General features: G+C 39.0%; 1 protein-coding gene across 2 annotated transcripts; it reads left to right on the forward strand.

Annotated features, from left to right (window-relative positions):
- The first annotated feature begins 581 nt into the window (after positions 1 to 581).
- dok1b (docking protein 1b) lies at positions 582 to 23,313 on the forward strand. Of its 2 annotated transcripts, none has more exons than XM_067523499.1 (5): positions 582 to 957; positions 11,010 to 11,333; positions 11,941 to 12,037; positions 12,165 to 12,337; positions 12,992 to 23,313. In XM_067523499.1, the coding sequence occupies exons 1-5, from the start codon at positions 895 to 897 to the stop codon at positions 14,360 to 14,362; spliced, it is 2,028 nt and encodes a 675-aa protein (XP_067379600.1). In that variant the 5' UTR covers positions 582 to 894; the 3' UTR covers positions 14,363 to 23,313. The 2 variants fall into 2 exon arrangements, with proteins under 2 accessions (XP_067379600.1, XP_067379599.1); XM_067523498.1 differs by lacking the exon at positions 582 to 957 and adding an exon at positions 7,952 to 8,077.
- Positions 23,314 to 23,970: the final 657 nt, after the last annotated feature.

Here is a 23,970-nt window from a genome sequence, read left to right on the forward strand (position 1 = left end):
ATTTAGATTCTTCCATGGGGGGCTGAAGTGTCTGTGAGTATACTCACATGATAAATGTGCAAATGTGAAAGTATCAGCATGTAGATAAGTACTGGTGTGCAGTTTTTTTGTGTCTTATTGTGCCTGGGGAAGGAAGGTGTGGAAGGGTTGGGTGCTCTTTGTCCTGTGAGCTGTGATCTTCATTTGGGAGTTGACTTTTTGTAAGAGGGGTGAGAAGGGTCATATAAGATCTTATCCACCGTTGTTGTTTTTTTTTAACCCTGGAGGTGTAGATGTTTGTGAAAGAGGGGTGTAAGAGACCAGCGATCCTTTCTGCACATTGCACTACACAGTGCAGTCTGTGTTTGGAGTGCAATGATGAAGAGCTGAACCACACAGTCATGGAGGAGACGTAATAAAGAAATTAAGGACGTAGGATATTAAGTAGCTAATCAGCCCATAATAATTACCTGTTTTAAACACAAAACAAGTTTGTTCGTAAGTATCGTCTACTTGTTAGCCGAACACAACATTCATGCTTGAATTGGACTTTTATTGTGAAAGCCCTGATCGGAAGTTTTACGTCATGTCTTAAACTGAGGGTGTCTTTCCACCAAACCAGCCCCGCAGGAGGACACAGACAAGCCACTGACACCACTTCAGTTAGACGTTATTTACCTTAAAGGGACCACACAGGGTTAGTTTGGTCCTTTTATACTTTTACCATGATACCGTTAACTGTCCAACACCGCTACGATAAATGTGTTGTAACGGCTGGAGAGCGGAAGTGAGAGAAGGGGGAAGTTGTTAGGGGTGACAGGGAGAATAACCCCCCAACTCTCAGAAAACGAAATTGTTCTGTCAAGTTCAAGTCAAGTTTGACCTTTCTGGAGAAAAGGGAGCCCTGGGGTGTTTATGGGCATGGACACCCACGTTAAGGAGGGACAACTTTATGTGCAGCATCAAAAGTTTGGGAAGGTAAGTCTGAAAAAACAAACAAACAAACAAAAAAATGTAACTCTACCGTTGTGGCGTTGACCGAAAAAAAAAATCTTTAGCTTGTGACCACATTACTGATGTTTCGAAGGCCCTATATAGTATTAAAACAAATGTTTTAACATCAATACAATCAACCAATAGTAGCCAATAGCAGAGTATACGAAAATGGAGCTTTTTAGGGTCGTTAAAATGAGGTAAAATACTTAACGTTACCACAAGAAGCCAGTAGGGTCTATCATAAACAAGTCTTTAGCAAATGAAATAACCCATCGACGTTAAAGTGAAAGAGAAAAAAGGATAATTAAGGGCTTTCCAGTGTGATAAATGTGTGATATATGAAACAAATAAAGCCTGTTATTGTCAGTTAAAGTAAAGATGGAGGCAGTACAAATACTTACGTAAATATTATATGTAAGTATTTCATGAAATTTCTTATTCCGGCCCATGTAACTGTTTATTTAAGTGAAATTGCCCATAATTCACGAATAACAGTTGTAAACCAGGATATATATATATAAATAATGGCAGGTAGCGGACTTATTTGTGCCATTAGGCTACAGATCGGTCACTTTGCCCTGTGTCGTTACAGACAGACCCACTGTACCTGCAGAGAAGGGGAAGTTATCTCGGAGTTTTACAGCTCTGGCCTTGTTTTGATGTGGTGCTTTTGGAGTAAACTTGCTGTGCATATCTGAGGGGAAGACAATGTGCATGTGAATGTTTTTATGAGTTGGTAAAAAATCTGGTGCAACATAATAACCTAAAGTAAATGTAGAACTATATGCAACTAAAGTGGAACAAAGCAATTTCTTTAGATAAATGAGGTTAGGGAGCGAGAAAGGATGGAGGTTGTTTAGTGTGTGTGTCTGCTTGTGTTTGAGCTAGTGACACCCAACTGTGTGATGAGCTGCATGATCTTTTTAAAACAAATTTATCACCACTGCAATTTCACTTTTTACAAAAATTGTGCAAGGGCTGCAGAGGCAGAACATCAAACACTTATAAAGATGAAAAGTTTTATCAACATCAACAGATCTTTTTCACAGAAGTAGTGGAGATGTTATTACTTAATCTTAGTAGTGTTCACATTATTGCAAACACTGTCACCAAACCACCTTTGTATGAGTATGTGATCAGTCTTTTCAGGCATGACTGGATGCTAATGTGAGGGATTGTGTGTGTGTGTTTGTTTGTAGGTGTGTCTTTGTGTTAGCTTGGCCTCCATGCTACTTTGGTCTCAGAGAATACTGGATAAGAACTCCTTTACTCTTTCTGATTTCTAAAGAGGGTCTTTGTCTCTCTGTCTCAGTATGGTCATATGACATAAACCAGCAAAGCATTCTGGTGTTGTTTCCTGCAGTGAAATCACCACTTCACAATACATATTCATATGCCCAAAACACAGTTTCAATGCCTTTTATAGACTGTTGACAATAGAAATGAACTAACAAAACCTCTATTTTTTATAATGTTATCTTCGCACAATGGAAAATGAGTACCCAGAAGTAGATGAAAGAATGCACTAGAACTGAACAGGAAGCTAATGTCGACTGATCTGAAAGTGTTGAAATCGATGTGAGCTTTGTAAGGTGAATTATGCAATAACTTGAGCTTGAGCTGTCAGTGGACATACATACAGACACACATACTTGTTCCCACGTGCGGATTTGGAAAATGTGACTCAATAGCATGATGGCAGCCTCTGACCAAGGTTTCTGTTTCTGATTGGTGTTTAAACAGCAGCATGTAAGCACGCTTTATGAAATTGTTTTCTTATAGGTCCCCCTCTTTGTTTCATAGCTCATACAATGTGTAGATTTGCTGTTCTTTTATATGTCATATCAATTAACTGAATCCTTTTTTTCTTTTTTATTGAGACAAAAGAAGAATCTGGAAAATGGGTTGCATGGGCTATGTTATGGGTCATATTTGCCCACCAAGTATTTAAAGTTGGTTGGTGAACTAACTAAAGGACCTGAGGACGGAAGAAATATGTTTTGAACCTGCAGGCCACAAGAACGCCCAAGCTAAGAGATCAAGCGATAACAACAACAGTGGACAGTTACATTTGTTTCTGCATTCTGCACTGTACATATGATTTGTACAATATTATTATGAACTGTCAATATTATTATTTCATTCAAACTTAAAAGAGACAAAGAACTGTCTAGATCAAAGCAGCACAGGCAGAGAACCCCAAACATTTGGCTTTTAGTATAGGTTTACCCCCCAGGTCCTACATTTAGTATAAAGCAACTTGACATTGTTTTTAATTAGAACGCCCATGGCTTCTAAAAGTCTGCTTCTTTGAAAGTGTGCCACACAAGCCTTCTGTTAAAAATTTGAAGCATCTGGCCCAAACATAACTAAATTTATTAATTTTATAATTTGTGATGATGTGGATGTTGTGGATGTTGCTCTGGTTTTGAAAATTAGTTGAGATGTTTATGTAGACTAATGTAATGTATAAATATTGCACTGTGTAGGCTTTTAGATGAAGGAGTCTGCAACTTCGGTTGCTGTAATTATTGTTTTTACAGTTGAAGCTGTCAGTTGAGAAGCAGACAATGTGATTAATTAGTTCTGTCTTTACATGTGTCTTCTTGTCTGCACTTTGTTTACCTGCACCCTATTGATACTTGCAGCTGTTTTATGACTACCAATAAAAGGTGCAGATGTGGGGATGATACCGTAGCTAATCTCTCACCAACATTTAAGACAACTTTAGCCAGAAGCTAGCTGCGACTTAAACTGACGGGGTGTCTCAGGATAGAGAAGTATGACACTCCCGGAGGCTGCTTAATTATTACGACAGCGGTTCATGTTTGGAGTAACGATTAATTGATTAGCGTCAGATTTCTTCTTGGGAGTAAATCAGACACTTAAGACATATTTCTTAGGAAAGAAACACAAAGCCATTTGTTATAAGAACTCTAGAAGAAATTTGATGTAGGGGAGTGTGAAATTCTCCTTATAGCCTTTCCAGTAGGTGTATTATAGGATCAATAGTATAATTTTGCAATGTGATGACACTGAGGATAAAAATGATTAATTCTGTGCAGAAACAATGATCTGAGTTCTTTCTGGTAGTTTTGTTTACTAATTTTTCAAAAGTTGACATTGATACCAGTGTCTCATTTTCAATTGTAAAATTAATTCCCTTGCCACATTTTGTTGACATTTTTTCTCTTGTGAGTCACTATGTGTTTGATTACATACATTCCATCCTAATAAGCAATGTCTTTAGATAAAATTGTCGTTACGGCTGAATACACGAGCATAATGCAGTTTTGCTGATGTAATTCTGTATAAGCTAAGAAAGAAGAAGTTTACTGTAGAATCGAAAGTATAAAAAGACTGTTGTACAATAAGGCTATAGGCGGACATGAAAAGCAGCACATCTATAGGGACTGATCTGATTTCCTGGTATTGTAGATGAATAGATGAGTTGCCAGTTATGTCTCCACGAGCCAATCTTTTGGTGTTAGAGTAGGTAGGGGTGATGCCTGTTCTCTTCGGTCATTGAAACATTTCAGGAAGGTAGATACTATTTAGATCCTCTCAATTCTAACTCCCACACTGAACCAAAATCCAATCTTTTGAGGCCCAAATTTAATGTTTGCTTTTGCACTGGTTGATGTATTACCATTAGCTGTAGCATGATGAGGGACATCAGCCGTGACTGCAGCTGTACACCCTGCTGTGTGGGAGATGGTGATAAACTGTCAGTGTACATTCACTTTCAGCAGAAGCTTCTTGTTTTTAGCCAGTCGTGACACTGCACTTACTGGTTAAAGTGACAATTGTCTAAACAGCAGCAGTTCTGTCACTAATTAAAAATTCAAGTTGTGAGTAACTTTTGGTTTGAACATGCTTCCGAAACACTACTGTACAACTCCAAGAGTGTTTCTATTACTCCAGGATATTCTGCAGAAAGGATGCATACATCATAACTAAAGGATCCTGTCTTATCAGTGACATGCTCCCAGTTATTCTTTCATATCATATCAATAATGTTAGCTTAAACATCATATTTTAAGTAGGGCCTCCAGTATTAGTCCTGAAAATAACGATTTATAGAGATAAAGAAGCAAAAAAAAATAAATCATAATGAATATAAATACTTGTTATTTACACATGTATTTGCAGTTTGTTTTAACTAAAGATTTAATCCATTCTAGTCTCCAAATTTTGAAAACTCCAATTTATTGTCCAATATTTTGTTGTTGTTGTAAGTATGTTGTAACTTACAGTCATGTGCAAAAGTTAGTACCCCCTTAATTGGAAATGGCAAATAGAGTAAAGCAAAGTTTTTGTTTTTCATCAACATACTATTTAACGAATAATTAGCTATTACAAAATAATTAATAGTTTTTTAAAATAATTTATCAAAAGACATGCAAACTTTAAAACTTAAAAATGTAGGTTTGGTGTTCAGCTTGCATCTCTCTACATACAGTTTCATTGTAATGGGATCCAAACTTGGTTATAGGTAACTTAGTTAATGAATGTCACTAAGGTAACAGCAGCAGACCTGTGGTGAGTCCAGTGATCTGCCTTACCTTTAACACACAAACACGCACTCCATAGTACCTCTCTTTTCATCTTGAATACACACATACAAAGTGACACAACTTTCCTCCGCTTTCTCCCTTTAACACACATAAACCAGAACAGACGCACTCCTCCTTCATGTGTCCTTGCCTGTGGCATGCGGGTACATTGTTGGGTGGTTTTGATAAGTAGCATAATGATATGATAGAGAGAATCCACTGTTTAAGTAGCAAATGGTGTTCATGCGTCACACAGTACACCAGTCTGAATGCAAACACACACATACTGTACGTACATATTGTATTAAAACCCCGATAAGTAAAAGTACAGACAATTGAGCTTTTGAAGACTTAGTTTCTAAGACCTCCAGTTGTGTACAGTGTAAAATCATAAACAATTAGTAGTAAACAGTTAGTATTGACAGTAACAACTACAATGTCATGTTCAGTGTTGAAAGAGAGAAAGAACAAATGCAGCCACCTGATACACTGTATTCTATGAGCCAATCATGTCCTGAAGGACAGGAGATAGTTTGGAAAACAACAAAAAAACTCTCTCAAACCATGTTCAGTACATTTCACATTCCTATTCAGAATGACGCTAAACCCAATGCAAGTCTACAATTTAAAATTTGTAAGGCAGATGCATGTGTGTGCATAGAGACACTCAGAAATGTCTTATGCTAGCCGGTGTAGCTGGTACTGAAATTCAGTCACAAAAAAACATTAAAAAAACTGTTTAGCTGATATAGGTCAGTGTTACAGTAATACCTTTGTATTGTTTCAGCGGTTAAAGTTAGGAATACTGAAGCTTCTGTGTTCTCATGAACAGCCAGAACATAAGTGAGGAAGTTTCTCTCCATGTCTTTATCATGATCTTTTTTGCATAATTTCCACTTGGTGCATTAGTGGCTAATATTGGTCTGTTGCCTTAAATCGAGCAGCTGGTTACACACACACAACCACACGCACCAAGGAGCAGACTGAAACAACACACTGGTCTGGCTAACTAGACATTGAATGTCCGTGTGTACATGTGCACTGCAACAGCTGGTCCACAAAGCACCAAGGGAATATTAAAAACAATAAAAACGTGCACATGGACTGAGACACACCTGGATGCAGACGAAGGAAGCCAATAGAATCCTGGTCCCACGCATTTCCTGTCCTTTCTGGCAGTTCACTTTAATGACTCAGTTAGTGTGCATGCATTTGTGCATGTGCTGATTTATGAGACCTTGGAAGTTTTCACGCATGCATCTCTGCAAATGTCTTGTCATTTCTGGTTTAACAGTTACTTACTTTTACTGTTTGTGGCCAGACTTTTGCTCCTGAGTGTTATTTTTGTTTTAGTTTATTTAGAAATGAATGGTAAATATTATTTTGCAAAAAATAAACACTCCGTGGCTACACATTTAAACTGACATTAAATTAGTGGTATTTACACGCTGTGAATGATAGTGATAAGTTGATGCTTTTTTTGTGTTATAGTGATAAGATATTTAGGTAGTTTTTAATACCTTTTTTAAAAATAAGATTTTTGATTGATATTTTTAAAATAAGGTACAAGTGACATGGTAGATTATAGATTTTTGCATCATGTTTTTGATATTAAACTATTATTTATCCACTCTAGGAAGGATGTACTATATTTAACGTACTATTTTTAGTTTTCAGGAACAGCAATGGTATAAAAGTACAGTAGTACATATCTGAACGTTCAGCCATGTGTTGTCCAAATAAAAGAAAAAAGAAAGGCCTTTTAAATAGTATCCACCCTTTACTTACAGCCACCGGTGCTTCATCAGACATCTGTTGGTGCTTTTGAACCAGAGGAAGTTTTTTGTAATTCTCCAAACAATGGCTTTAAAAGTTCCCTTCTTTTTCATGTGTCTGCACCGCAGGAACTTCAGAACTATGATTTGTTACTTTCTCACCCAAATAGGAACTATCAGTGAAACGGCCAAACACTGAGTGAGTACAGTGATAACAGTGGGAATTGGATCCAAGGTCAGCTGGATCCAAGAGAAGATGTGGTTAGTTTATCCAAATGTGTAAAAGTCCAGATCTAAAAAAAAAAAAAAAAAAAGTCATTTATCAGACATATTTACAGAAATAAAGCAACTTACGAATAAGGAACACAGGCACACATTGGGCAACTTGGGGTTTGGTGTCTTGCCCAAGAACACACAAGAAGAATAGACACCAGAACCAGAAGAGATGAACCACTGACCCTGTGGTTTGTGGACATCCGCTCTACCAACTGAGCCACAGCCACTTGGATTAGGTTTCAAAACAGTTGCACTGTATTTGTTATGTATTTCCATTTGATGCAACTTTTTCTCTTGTAAAACAGTCTCTGACCAGCAGTAAAAGAGCCTGCTATCAGGTGAGGAATTGATTACCTGCATTTGAAGAGTTATTGTCTCATTCTCCTCTAGATGGATTTTCCATGCTGGTTAAAGGATTTTCAAATTGCTGATCTTCCTGTTACAAACAAGCTCAGCTCTTGGGCTGTCAGGCAGCTTCCTACTCGCTCAGTCAATGTATGGGAAATCTCACTCACTCCCTCACACACACACAGACACACACACTGTTGAGAAATATAACAAACATGAAGTGTAGATGTGCAGCAGTTACATGCAGATTTGTCCAGAGGGTACAAGAGACAGCAGGGACTTCCCATTTAAGTGTTCTGGCCTCTGACAGAGTTGGACCACAGTCACATATGACCTAATTGCTGTAGTGAATTTAACATAATCTCTAACGGAATTCGTCATCACTGGCTCCTCTTATCACGTGTCAGTGTCCTTGAGCAAGAAACGAAATCCTAACTTTCAGTGAGAACAGGCTTCTCCAATGGTGTGTAAGTGTGTCTGGTCATGAGTGGGAATCAGCGAAGGAGAAGCAATGTAAAGTACTTTGGGTACTTATAAGGTAGAAAAGCACGGCTTATTATTAAAACATTATTGATATTATGTCATTATTTCATTCAGTGTTCTGTGACATATTTTTTGGTCATGTCCGTATTTGTTGCTGTGGAGGAAAAGGTCATTAGTAGCTGTTGCTTCCTCACTAATGAATAACATCCTGTCACCAAGTTTGGCCTGGATCATATTTTTAACCCGCTGGGGACAATGACAACCTTAAAAAAAAAAAAACAGAAAAAAATAAAAATAAATATATCACAGTATGTTATTACTTGGAAGTGCCATGAATGTTGGTATGTCCTAGAAAATTGATAATGTGATTTAGGCAGCTACTATCAGATTTTTACAATAGATGTTTTTCACTTTTGCTTCCATGTTGTCTGTAGATTTACTTCAGTATTTAAGGGTTTGTTCTTCCTCATCACCCAGGGATTTAACTTATTTTATTTAAATTTAAAAAGCTGTCTATATTTGTGCTACCCAAACAAGTCAGTCTCCAAAACACACACATTAGCATTGTACCAAACTGTGACATATTCCATCATTTATTTAATATTGTAAATATTTCTCCCAACGATGAAATTCTGTTTTATTGTGTTACAGACAATTTGCATGTGCACGCTGTAATGTTGGAATCTCAAATGAGCCTACAAACAAAACAAGATAATAGAAAGCTAAGCTTGCATGCCAGAAAAGTCCAAGGAAGAGGTCCTAAAAAATAGCTTAATCTGTTTGGAAAGGGTTCAGCAACAAACAAGATTTGACTAGTGATTTGAAAATTGTGTTCGAAACGCGAACCAGCAAAGGGTGGAAACATGAAACTAATTTGTTTCACTATCTCAAACACAAACACTAGAATATAATGAAATAATGGCAGATGTCAGAGTAACAACAGTAAAAAACTCATTTAATAAAGGAAGATTAATGTCTCAATGGATAAAGCATCAGGATCGAATCCCACCCTATTGGGGGGTTACGCCAGGAGTGGCATCTGGCGTTAAAAAAAACCCAACTCATGCCAGAACAATGTGCGGAACATGTTCCGCTGTTGTGACCCCTGAAAGAACGAGCCAAAAGCTATTGGTCTTTGTCAGTGTCAGTGTTTAAGTTAAGGCATGAAATGATCATTTGTGGTACTAACTGATGAAAAACATTGTAATCATTTCTTTGTCCTGCCATGGAACCCATGCTCCATTAAACAATGTACCATCATCTGTGTGTGCTGGACGTAACCAGAGATACATACATACTTTGATATCCAAAATAATTATTTAGAACGCATTACACATCCTAAGCTAATGATCTAACAGTATGAGTCAGATTTACTTATTTTAATTATTCGTAGGTTAATGTAATTTGCACCCAATTCTGTTCTATTCTTCTATTTATACCCAATTCTTGGGTAGAAATACCCAATGGGTTCCAGGTTTAGTTGTCTTACTAAACTTTTTACTCATTAAGATGAGCAACTGTTTGAATATTGGGGGGGAATAGCTCCATTCTCTATGAGCAATGATGACTAATGCTGTAACTGTGGTCTGCTGCTGCTGCTGCTTATTTAATACAGAGAAACACTAGTTTGTGTGCAATAGATCTGAGTCAGTCTGCATATCCTCCATCTCTACCACATGGCCTCAGTCAGTACTCAAGAGTAGAGTTATGATGAAGACCCGGAAATATAGTTTTGACTCACATCTTCTGTGGATTTCTAATGTCCTCTTTTCTATCTTTATCCATTTTTGATTATCAGGGGCCAGCTCTGCATTTTGTAATTTACATGAAATGCTGGTTTACTAATCTTTAGATGAATGATGCACTAAGATGAATGTTGCTTTTTAAATAATACAAACAGTAGATATACATAAAAAACTGAATATCTAGAAGAGTTCAGACTGAAAACAAAACAAAATAATCATGTCAGATTTTTTTATAAGAACAGAACAGAAACTTAAAAATAAAATCAGAAATAAAGCTTTTAAAAATAGATTTTACCAAAGTAAGTACATTTTTCATACATTGTAATTTCCATGTATTTAATATCCAGCTATTGTTGGGTGAGAGGTGGGCTACACCCTTGACAGCTTGGCAGTGTATTTCAGGGCCAACACAGCGAGACAACCATTCACAGCCTTTGGGCAATTTAGAGTAAAAACTGGTGGGAGGAAACCAGTGTTTGCATTTAAAACTTATATAAGTACAGGAAGTAAACATAAATTCCATGAACCCATGACCTTCTAGCTTTGAGTTGACAGTATTAACCACTTAGCACCATGCTGCCCCTGTAACTTTATTAATTAACAAAAATGAAATGATTAAAATAGTAATACATTTTTAATCATTTTAAATTTTAGAAATTTTTGTGTGAGCCATTGATACGTGGTGGTGGAGTGGTTAGCGTTGCAGCCCTTATAGCTAGAAGTTTGCAGGTTCGCTAGCTGAGTAGAGCTGTCTCTCTGTGTTGGCCATGAGATTGTTAGCTTTGATTTGGTTTCAACAAAAACGAAAAAAGTTACTGCTACTGTAACATTCATTCTTTCCTTTTCCTTAGAAATGGAAGAAGAATTGGTTTGTCCTTTTTCCTGCCAGTCAAAATGGCATTGCCCGCCTCGAATTCTATGACTCACCCTCAGGTGGAGGGGGAGGGGCTGGTGGAGGCTCAGGAGGTGGGTCCAATGAGAAAACCAGGAAGTTGGACAAGAAGATCATCCGCTTGTCTGAGTGCATTTCCATCCTGCCAGCACTGACGGAGACCTGTCCCAAAGAAAACATGGCGGCGTTCTGTGTGGAAACCAATGACAAGACACATGTGTTTGCTGCAGAGAAGAATGCTGCCAAGGACTGGATGGATACTATGTGTGACATTGCATTTCAGGTATCTTTATATTGTTACACAAAATGGGTTGACCAGGCCATACAATGTGTTCTTTAGGAGATGGTGTTTGCACTGCAAGTGACTACAACATGGGTTGTAGGTTCAAGCTTCCATAGTGACAAAAAATGTGTCCACCTTTCTCTGCTCTGTGGTCCCTATGTCTATTTGAACATAGAAACACAATATCCTTAGTTTGCTGGAAAACTGCTAGTGTGGTTTAATTATTTTTGTTTTAATTTTGTATTTTAGTATTAAAAATCTTCCCACTAGCCCATGGAGTGTATATGTAGGCCAAACATAAACATAACATATGTTTGCAGAGAGGAAGCCAGAGGGAATTTCCAGGAGGAAGACACATTTGTTTTTACTGCAAGCACAGTCTCTCAAAATCTTTATTTTCCTCCTCTTTCCCTTTTCTCATTGGGTCCACTTTTTTTTTTTTTTAACAGTTTTACTGGTAAGCGGTATGAGGCTATTGTCTCCTGTTGTTGTAAGAGCAAACTCCCAAATGTAATGTTAAAAAAATATACAAAATAATATACAATACAGTAAAAAATTCTATGTCTTTCTCAGCTGGTTGACTGTCAGTGTCTCTGTGTATCCACAGGGAGGAAGTGGCAGCATTAATGCTGCTGCAGACTCTAATGGAGGACCCCAGGACCTGCAGATGTCTGAAAACCTCATCTACTACTCCAGAGAGGAGGGTAAAGACGAAAAACAGCCCAGTCTTATGCAACTTTAAAATCTTAAGAATTTACCTTAGCATAAAAGCTCATTTGGAAACAAGACAATCTATATCAAGCTAAGCAAAATCTCTCATCTTCTCATTAGTGAATGAATTCTGGGTGACTATTCAGCATACTGAAGCGTCAGATCGTTGTGGGCTGGCAGGCAGCTACTGGCTTAAAGCGGAAAATGACGCCATGATTTTAAAGGATCCAAAGACCAAAAAGCATATCCAGGTGTGGCCATACAAGCTGCTGAGGAGATACGGGAGAGACCGGGTGGGTGCCTGACATACAGACAAATTCTGTACTTATGGTAACTGGTGACAACTGACAGATACAGGCACAGCAAGTTCACAATGTTAAATTTATACCCAGACTGTAACAACTGATCGTTGTTAGGAAGTATAAACAGTTTAAGGTACAGATTGAGTGCCTGTGGTCAAAGCCTCAGTGCCGGAGAATATTTAGCTTTAAAGTGTGTGGTAATTTTGTCACTTAGACGTTTTAAAACTTGAGACTAGGATCTAAAAATGGCTGATAACCTTTAAAGTCTCTGTCTGGTTTGTGTACACATGCCGTTTATTCACACTTGTTGATGTGTGTATGTGTACAGCCTTCGTTTGTAAAATACAGAGTGGGGAAGAAAGTGTGATGTACAGCTGTGAATTTAAAAGTGAGTAAAAGCAGGGAAGGAAAACAATACAAAGATTTACAGAGAAAACTGAAAAGTCAAGTTCAGTGGAAAAAGGAAGCAAGCTTTGTTTTGGTGCCAAGAAAAATGATAAATGAGCAATGATTGGAAGAGAGCAGGAACTTCTGTGACCAGCTTCCATTACTTCAGCCTCAATTTAGTATTTATTGAAACACTTCTGTATTCAAGGCTTAACTTTTCCTAAAAATGTCCTTCTGTTTCTTGCTTTTTTCCTCTAGGTGATGTTTTCATTTGAGGCTGGTCGTCGTTGTGACTCAGGCCCTGGTAACTTCACCTTTGATACCAAGCAAGGGAATGAAATCTTCATGCTGGTGGACCAGGCCATTCAGTCACAGAAGGCACAGGCTGAGGAACGCCACCTTAGCTGTCCCTTCAACTTTGACCCTGACTGCCCTGCATCACTGCAGCACATACGCAACCCGAGTGGTGTGACATCAGGAAATGGAGACAACAGCAGCTGCAGCAGTCGGGAGGCAGATGGTGATTCTGGTGGCAGCAAACCGGGCTCTGCTGATGGTGTGCTTGGGAAAAGAGAAGGAGATGTTGGAGGAGTAAGAGGACAAGGAGGTGGAGCTGCAGGGGGACTTAAAAGCAGGAGTTTACCTGAACCACCAGTTATGTTGGGGGGTTTGGCAGCAAAAGGTCTTCCCTCAACCGATGAACAGGCAGGTTTTTACTCGGAGCCAGCTGACTCTGTGCGTCTGCCTCTGCTCAATGCTGACAGCCTCTACTCTGACCCGGTAGACAGCATCAAAACTCAGAACCAAACAAGCAACTCATCCACACCCCCAGTGCCCACCCCCCGCCTACGACCAGTAGGAGACGAGTCCTCAGGAGGTGGCTTCCAAGGGGATCATCACCATGGAGGGACCAACCACAGGAAGCCCCCAGATATGTCCTTGTACTTTTACGACCAGGTCAACATGGAGCTGAACCAGAAAACAAGTGGTCTGAATCTGAATGGGCCAGCAGGGGGGGGAAGAGGGGGAGGAAGAGGGGTGAACAGTAACAGACGACCTCCAGTAGGGCAAGTACAGGGGGCTTTGTCACCTCCTGCTCACCGTGTGGAGCACATATATGATGAACCAGAGGGCTGCGCCAAAGCGAACGCGGGCATGCCTGCTATTGCAGGGATAACTATTTATGACGAGGCTCGTTTGGAGCCTCTCAGCCTGAAGAGACTGGACGACTTGGTGGCCACATCAGGTGCAGAGGGGAATTTCAACACTGTTTCCACCGGAAAGCCATCGGAGTCTCACAGACAATCTCTTCCACAGCCCGGCCCGAGCCGTGGCACGCCCCAGCCTCCAACTCCGAAGTTTCCCAAGCCTATTACAGCCCCCAAGCCAGGTAGGGGTCCTTTCACTCGTAAGGAGCCAGTGCCACTGCCCCCTGGGAAACATGGAGGTCCTGGTAGCAATTTGAACAACAACAACAACATTTGGGGTTCAGTAGGAGGACAGGGAAAGGAGCTGTACAGCAGAGTGTCTAAAAAGAAAGCCCTCCCTGGTAATCCGTGGTACAGCCAGCACCAGCAGGCACTGCTGAGATCACCAGATATCATCTATGACAACTTGGGAGATATTTGACTTCTTTATTTAGCTTAACTATAACAGGTTTAAAAGAGACATTTATTTCTTAAAAGCAGAGATGCTAAAGCAGAAGAGACGACGCTGAAAAACAAACTTTTGCTCCGTGCCTTTATTCATGTAGTTTTTGAGGACTAATTTCACATTTCAACCATCTGTGGACTGGAATAATTAAGTGAGACAGCTGATTCATTCAGAGAGGATTAGCTTTAAACTATAAGAAAACCAAACATGGCTGCATTTTTTGCAGCTATTGTTGGGCCACCCTCTGTGTGTGTGTGTGTGTTTGGGAAGGAGAGTGAGTGTTTGCATGGTCTAACCCATAATTGGTGTAGCAAGCCGCAGTGTGGTTGGAGGCAGCCACTTTACTTTAAAACACACAGACACACGCACAAAGAAGGCATATGGATTTACCAACCAGGAGTTTGGCTGAGTGGCTTCACTTTAATAAGCTGAAGGAGCTGGCTTGGTTCCTCTGTTTTCGTTGAACGTCTGCCGTGTCAATGAAATGACTGGGAAACAGGTTTTTTTGCACTGCTGCTTTTCTGGACATATTGTTTGACTGGTTTGGAGACATTTTGGTGGCTAGTATTTCAGCTGTTTGTGTACTCTGGACTGATTAGTCATTTTAAATCCCAATAAGAGAGGGAGATTTGGAGCATTGTCAACCCTGGACACTAATGTGAACATGGTTTCATGTTGGATCCACTAAATGGAAAATTGTTGTTGCCTACAGTTTTGACTGAAGCATGAAAAGTGGGATTTCAACACAGCTTATGCTTACAAGTCCTACACAGGAGCCATTATGCACAAATTAATATTATTTGAATTCTTTATGTTTTCATGTACAGACGACTAATCAGAGCCCTGCAATGTGTCTATATGTCTTAAGCAGCTGTGCTGTATGTAAATATATCTAGTAATAAAATGTATCATAAAAACCTAAAGCATTTCTCATGTGTAAACATGAGAGCCCCTCTAATGTGTTTGTCCTGTCATGAGCCAATCAGATGCAGTTTTCAGTGTCCCAAAGTTTCTGTTCTGCACCAAAAAGGACAGTAAAACAGTCTTCTCTCCCTCTGCCACGCTCTGCTTTTGTTTCCACCCACTTAATCACACCGCTAACATCCAGCCTCCAAAATGGTACAAAGCCTCTCTTTCTTCCTTTCTTCCTTCCTTTCTCCCTCTCTGCAAGAACTGTTGTTTGGTTGCTGTGGTGACAGTTAATGGCGGCTGGTTCGCGTTGGGCAAGTCATGCATTTTAACTGCAGCGAGATACCGTAAGAGGCAGGCAGGAACACAAGATAGAAAGAGGAAGAAAAAGCAGCTAATTGACAGGCTGAACAGATTCAGAGAAAGAAGAATGTGTGTGTTTATCCTGAGCTGAGGATGACTAATATGAAAGGGACTTAAAAAGATGCTGACATGATGAATGCTGGCTAGATGAGCCCGTCTGTGTCTGGTTGGCTCACAAACAGGTACAGGCTGTTCCCGACTGGGGCTGCTGCTCTTTTCCCTCCATCATCCCTATTTATCCCCCTCTTGTTTTTCTGTCTCTTTCTCTCCACCTGCTGCTGAAGTACTTTCTGAACAGGAAACCAAGAGTAACTGGATTACATCTTGATGGTAAATTTCCTAACTTGTCCCCACTTGTTCTTTCAGACAGAGTGGGGGAAGAAAAACAGAAAATGAGTGAAGACAAACTTCTGTCTTTCTCATTAAACTCTGGATGAACTTGTTAAAAAGAATTATGGTGGGGAGAGGTCACACATGTGCTTCTTTATATTTCAACGCATCCTTGTTGGAAAAATCCCAAACTGTGTGTTAATGTTTGCAGAAGACTTTGGCCAAGCTGTAGTCATAAAAAGAACTGCACCTGGTTGTATGTGTCAAGGAGATTTCAGCATATAGAGCTGGAAGCTGAACCACTGTTAATGGGTTGGTTTGCACAGGTTGACATGGTTAAACTGCTTTATAGAATGCTTCGGTTTGACTGGTGAGCCTCGCTTAAAAAAAAAAAAAAAAAGATATCCCCACTATGCTATTTTGTTAGTCAGACATCAGTGGAGAGTATTGACAGCCCCTCACAACAAGATGCTTTTGGAACATATTTCTACCCAAAATTGAATATTTTATCATAAATAGTGCCCACAGAAAAAGTGCCAGCCTGTATCCAAATTTACCAGCCACACGTTAAGCTATAGTTATTTCTTTTTTATTTGATTCTGTTGAATATGAACTACAAAAATGACAAGTTCTGTCAGGAATATGGGTGGGCAGTGACTTCCTGCAGTTGCCAGACAACCTCATAATAACATCAAAACTCTGGGTAAGATAACCATCTGGTTGGTGCACGCATGACATATATTAAGGTGTTTGCAATCTTCACATTTACATCAGCAAGAAAGTGAGTAGGCCCTCCCCCTAAATGTCAAACTTTTCATTTGAGTGCAGAATAAGACTTCTTGTGTGTAGAGAATAATGGGTCAAAACAAAAGTGACGGAAATTATCTGGGCTTCAATGGATAATATATCTTTGATAAAATGGTAACGAAGGAGTTTTAGTTTATTTTTACTGGTCTAGTATATTGATGGTATTGCGGTATTGTTCCAAACCTTTAATAGTTTAAAAATTGTTTTGCAAAAAGCTCTGTGCTGTCACCTCCTCTCACCCCTTTTCTAACACTTCTCTTCTCAACTGGTTTGACCTTTCACACATCTACAGAACAGCTCAACTGACAGCCTTATCACCAACACGTGTGTGTGTGTGTGTGTGTGCGTGTGACAGCTGCCGGTGAGTAGGTGTGAAAGAAAATAAAAATTTGCCCACTTGAGGTTTGTTTGACTTAAGGCATTTCTTGGTGTGATATGTCAGTATATGAAGCTTATGGATCTGCTGCCATAGCACTTTGTGTGCATTCCTGGTGACTGTGTTTGTGCTCAGAGTTGGTAGCCTCATACTGAAAGCATACCAGAGACCTCACTTCATAGTTTCAGATCAACTTTTTTGCATTTCTCAGGTTTTGGAGAAATGTCAATTCAGTAGAATGTCTTTTAGAATTGCATTACTCAAGACAAATGAAAAAGAAGGCAACGAAGCAACTTTGGTAAGAAGGTAATGATTTTACCTACACCATTATAGACACAGCTAGACTTGCACATATATGTGTGTGTTCTGTTTCTAATTACATGAGACATACAGACAGTTTTATGTGCAGATTTGAGGTCTCTACATTTCTGACGTCAAACCCACACACACACTATTTTTGTGTTCATCACAGTCTTCCTGTCCATTTCTTTGTTTATTCTTTACATTGTGTTTTTTCTTCATCTCTCTGTCTGTCTCTCTCTCTGCCTCTCTCTGTCTGTATGTCTCTCTCTCTGTCTCTGTCTCTCTCTGTCTGTCTGTCTCTCTCTGTCTCGCTCTCTGTGTCTCTCGCTCTATCTGTGTCTCTCTCTCTCTCTCTCTCTCTCTGTATCTCTCCCCCTTCTTTTTAAGGTCACGTCAGAGTCACTGAAAGAAAACAGAAAGAAAACAGTGCAACAACAATCGCACTAAAACTAGAAATTACACAAACAGGTGGCTTTTGTGGAAGCCAGACAGGTTTTACATAATGGGAAAGAACTTCTCCAGAACCTTAGAAAAACATCCACATTGTTGCCCTGTGTTCAGACACAATGTAAATCAAATTTGCAGTGTGTTTAGTATTAATGCTAAGACAAAGCAAACGTAAAACATTTACGTCAAAAAAAGCTACATGAATCTTCTCATAAACCTGCAAATATGAGAGGCACATTCTAGGATTAGAGGCTGTGCTCACCTAAAGCATAATGTCATCTGCAACAATTAGTTATCTGCTAAGCCTGATAAGAGTAGTCTATGATTAAAAGTCTAAACGAACCCCCCTCCTGCAGTTACTGCTGCTTTGGTAACCAAACTTCCCAATCGTCATACACACGTTTTGCTACGACAACAGCACGAGGACTATGAGGAGATGGTTTTGAATTTGCGTGTGATTAATCTGAATTGTGCACTCTAACTTTAAGCAATAAATTAATTAAAACAATTTGTTATCTAACTTGAGCTAGGACTAGCATGAAACTAAATCGATCTGCTTCACACAGCCCTGCTACACTCTGCTCTGCTTTTCAGGCATTATTCATTATAAGATTACCAAACAATTTGCCTCTTTAGGAGCCACAATATTAAAATATTTTTTTTTAATAAAGGACTTATCAAAATAATATTTTTCAGTGTGATAACTTAATGTTTAAAATAAAAACAATCACACTTATCAGCTGTACTTCTTAATAAGAAACACAGCAGTGAAACTCAGCTACACTTCCTCATTTTGTTCTAAGACTGCAGTAAACTAAATATAAGATCATGTTCAAGATCGGTTTTACATTTCATGCGAATTTGAGTGTCCTACCTTCAGATACAAGTGAAACTGAAATTAGCTACTTTCCTATTGTCTGTGACTCTGAAGACCACCAGCTTTTATTTTTAGCTCTACGTGAGCCAAACCATTGAGATATCTACAACTGAGAGTTTCATTCACTCTCTCTACGCTCTGAAAGTTATCAAAAGGAAATGGCAGTTTCTCATTCAAGACACTTTCTATCTCGACTTAAAAGTAAAAGGGATTCCTGTGCAAAATGTTGAGGAATATGTGTCTACGTGTCAGAATTACAAATTCTTTTCTTCATTTTCAGTGGTCATAGCACCTGTGCAAAATTGTAGCATAGTGACAAGAACAGTTTTTATAGACCAATCTCAATTCATTATTCCACAGATTTTAGTACTGTCTTTTGAGGGCATGTCATATCAGAGCTATGCTAATAAGCAAGACACATTTCTAGATTTTTCTAGATTTTTTAGACCTACGTAAAAGCAGAGGTTTTTCAGATTAAAGCTCAGGTCCCGTAGTGTCCTGACTTCACGTCCTCACTTCCTTCTCATAAAGATGCACTTCCTCTTTCTGTTCTTACTCAGAACTGCCTGTGAAAGAGCCGATTATCTCTGGCTGTAACCTGTAGATGAATTGTGACTCTTGTGTGTGTTGCTGAAATGTCTGTATGTGTGTACGGTGTAAGAGTCCCGTTGCCAGTGAGGACAATTACAGGAAAGAGACAGCATATTGAAGGTTGTGAGACAGATAGTGTTAAAACAGTTTTTCTCTATTCTGCAGATTGTAGAAAAGAAGGAAATGGAACATTGACAATAAAGCAGGAAGTCGCAGCACTAATATTATCCTGACTCAGATACAGACGCTGATGAGATAAGAATAAGTATAAGAAAATACTATTGCACTTTTAGACAGGCAGACCGCAAAAGTTCTGTTTTTGTGGTCAGAATGGAAAAAAATGCAAACTGCCTTCTGAAATAGTAAAATATTTTAGTAAGCTGCTTAAAATGCCAGATGTATGAAGAAACAGGAAGCTGTGAAATTTCTGTATAAAAATACACAGAGCTTATCAAAGTGGAACCATAACAGCAGGATGTCCAGACCAGGCTGGACATGTAGAGACAATGATTGCAAATTGACCCAAATTAGTGCAATGAAGAGATATTTCTGCACAAGAATCACAAACTGGACGGATGATCATCTCAGACGAGCTTTTAGGTTAGTTAGGATTAAAGGTTAAAAATAGAACATTGAAAAATTTACTCTTAATAACTACTTCATTTAGAGGCAAAGGATTCTTGTTTTCCATGTAATTATCTTATACTAAACCCAGTGTCCCAGTTCACATGACAACCAGGTTAATTGTATAATAAAGAGAAAATAATGGCACAAGTTACAAAGGTTGTAATACCAGCTATAAATATGTCTAAAATGTTTTCACTGCGATGAAACTGCACCGTACAGGAAGTATCAGTGCAGGCCTGGACTATTTATCAGCACATGACTTGACAGTAATTTTGCCAGAAACTTAGTGCGAATACCAACTCTATGTAGCTACAACCCTGTTAACCTGAAACATTTAAATATATAAGATTACACTTACTGTTCCACTGCGAGTGCAACAGTGAGTGGTAACGGTTAAATAGGTTGGATATTTATGAAAAGATTTTCACCCCAAAACAACCATGACTTTTAATAAAGTTAAATTTAGCAATAAATTATAACATGGGTGGTTAGATGCCCTCTTTTCAAAGTAACAGTACCGCAGGGAACTTAATATAATATTCTCTCACCAATATGTTACTGTAGCAAAGTTTATTAGCTCAAAATTCATAAAACAGTCTTAAAATACAAATCTGACAGAAGTCCTACGAATAAATATATAAAATTACAAACACTGCCACCAACAGCTTATCATTAAATTATCAGTCCACAGCCAACACGCACAACATGAAAGCTCATCCGGAACATGAAGGCGTCATTAGGATGCTGGTGTTGTGTAGTCATAAAAACAACCCAGAATAAAATGTCTGACATGGCTTAAGAACTTTGTGAAACCCAAAACAAAATCCCCAAAAATCTCTATGTGATGAATATGCAAACACAAACAATCACACTTTTGTTACTGCGGGCTACCGCCCATCGATCTGCAACGGTTGTGACATTTAATGAGTGTTTCTGATGGTGTGTGGGTCAAAACAGAGGAACTTTGGCTTCGATTGTTTGACGGTTTTGGGGACAGAGAAGCTGCTGTTGTTCTATTTGAACAAATTTATCTTTTATTTAACTTAACGTCTCTGAGCTAGTGATGATTGAAGAGAGAGTTGAGAGAGAAGAAGGAAAAGATGGAGAGAGAAAGAGAGAAGTGGGTAAAATGTCAATGGGTAGTTTTGACTTGCCAGTTGAATCCTCTTTAGAGACAAAAGGATCGTTGTGGTTGTAATTTATGTATGCGAAGTCCGGTGGCATCACAATGCCATGGAGTCATTTGTCCCTAATGTTATAAGGTTCAACAAGGGGATGGAATGGCGGGAGACTGATTAAGGATGACAAAGCTTCTTCATGAGGAGTAATACAGTTGTGGGAATGAATGTGAGTAATAGGCCAATATCTATGTGTGAGCATGAATCAATAGCTAAATGTATCTCAATGTCACATTGTTCAGACATCAACCAGTGACGTCTCTGCATGAGCCCACGTTAAATCCTGTTCAGATAGACACCAAAAAACCCACCACAAGAACATTTTTGTAATGGAAAACTTTTCAATTTCTTTGTTTTAGAGATAGAAAGATGTATTTCTTTTAATCGCTTTTCCTCCTCTTCTCTGTTCTCCTTCCATCCATCCATCCCCGACCCCCTTGCTGCCTTTCAAGCCCCAGAAAGAAAGCTTGTTGTGGGGGATAAGGGAGAGCAGAGAGGCCCCTCTGTCTGCTGCTGTATTCTCTGTCTCATTAAAACAGTGAAGCTGTGTTCAAACTGGGGTTAAGGGCAAAATGGGAAAAGAATGTGCATATGTGTGTTTGCCTATAAGTCGCTCTGTACTATGGCTACAATATGGCTGCTTTATTCTGCCTTAGCTGTATTTCTGTGTTTAACTGTGTATGTTGCCTGTTAGTGGGTGTGCCATAGAGTGCAAACAATGCTTTTTATACATCTATCCACTCTTAATCTTCCTTTGATCTCTCACACCACCCACATTTTGTTCTATGTTGGTAATTTCTTGATAATTTTTTTTTCCTTCTGAGTCTCTCAGGCTGCCATTGACTTGCTGTATACCGTCTTCTCCTCTGTTCTCCTGTTTTATGGTCGTTTATGATGTGTGATTTTGATGTTTTGCGCTGCATAAGCAATCTACGGGGTGGCAGTGAGCTAAATCTTGACTTTCGCACACACACACACAGGGACTTTTATTTTTACATCTCGCTAATACGTTTTATGTGGTGAGAATTAAGAAGCTGTAACCCACACAGAGCATAAAGACCTATCAAGCATGCACTACTCTGTTCCTCTCTTTCTCTCCATGTGTTGCTCTCTCAGACAACTTTCTTCCACTTACTCTACATTTTTCTTACTGAATTACCATGGAGTCAACATCGCCGTCATCTTTCTCCTGTCGAGATAGACGCGGGGCCTGGTGGTTTACGCGGCTGCTGCTGCTGAGAAGTGTCAGAGCCGGACGAGAGGCTTTGGCAGGTGGAGGCCCCACAGAGGATGAGTGGGAGGACATAGAGGGCAATGGAGCCACTGTGGCCCTGACCTTTCTGTTTGTTCCCAGTTGGCGACTCTGGTTCTGTGCCTGAATTAATACAACGGAAACACTTATATTTCAAAGTTCGAATGAAACCAAGAACGTCACTGAAACAATTAAAGAAACAGAAAACTTTTGCTGAACAAGACAAAGAAGATGTAAATTTAACACGTGAGAGAAGAAAGAAAGAGAGCGCTATAAGAAAGACGGGGGAGGGGGTTCGAACAGAGGTGGAACAAAAGAGAAAAATGACAAAGTTAAAGAAAACATAGACAGACATGAAGAAAATGCAAACCTTAAGTTAAAGGTTATTGTGGACACAAAGAGTTTGTGCCAAAGAGCAGAACAAGATGAGACCAGAGCAGATGAACATTTTCGTTGCGGTTCACTGCTGTAGCAAACTATTTGCATGGCAGCACACTTATCAGGCTAGATGAGTCACAATGCCATCATGTATTCACTGTGAGGTCAGGGTAGGTCATAGCAGTGCGGAAGGATGTCAGAGTAACACATCCACCTTCTCTACAAATGAAAATTACTATTGGTATGAAAATATTAGAAATATTTAATACAAATATTTTTCAACATTTTAGGAACTTTAAATAAACTCTAGCTGTAAGAGCAGAATCATGATTCAGTCTTAGGGTGAGAAATATGTCATATTAAGATCAGGTAAACCTCTGGGGTGAACCTGTGATCTTTTACATAGCGTGGTATATTTGAATGTTTGAATGTCCTCATTAGCTGACTCACCAAAAAAAAACTCCAATAAAAGTATGATTCATTATTTGATATTGGAGTGAGTGAGTAAATCTATCAACATTTTTAGTTTTAGATTCACATTAAACCAGGTTTCACTCCAACTTTTGATTTCTCCACCTACACACATGTCAAGGTAAAAGTTTCTATTAAACACATTAGAAATGCATAGAATGGAAAACACTCCTAAAGATTAACTACTGAAGAATGACCCGTTCAGCTCGTGACATCAGCGAGTGGCCCTGTGTCCCATTTCAGAGATCTGTGAGCCACAGAGACATTCTCCCTCTTAACTTCTCACATGGTTTAATTTAAAATAACTCATATTCTACACTATTTCACAAAAAAACAAAACAAAAATTAATGTAAATAAATGTAGCAGAACTATCTAACATTAATCATCTCACACCTCACTGAACTACCAGACTGTTCATCCATCATTTTAAACATGCTGCATCTGCCTCAACAACAAAATACTGCTGCAACATTGTTGCATTTGTATTTATAGTACACTTTAGTGTTACTTTGCACTTTAGAGTAGTATTACATCATGACATAGTACTTTTTCTTAGGTGAAGGATCTCACTACTTGTTCACTGGTTATGTCGTCCAACAATGCATGCATACAAACAAGATACAAGGTAAAATGACAAAATACTATGCTAAAACTTTTTGATCTAAGCCACACAC

Source organism: Channa argus, chromosome 12 (assembly GCF_033026475.1).
Source record: "Channa argus isolate prfri chromosome 12, Channa argus male v1.0, whole genome shotgun sequence".
Classification (NCBI taxonomy): Eukaryota; Metazoa; Chordata; class Actinopteri; order Anabantiformes; family Channidae; genus Channa; species Channa argus.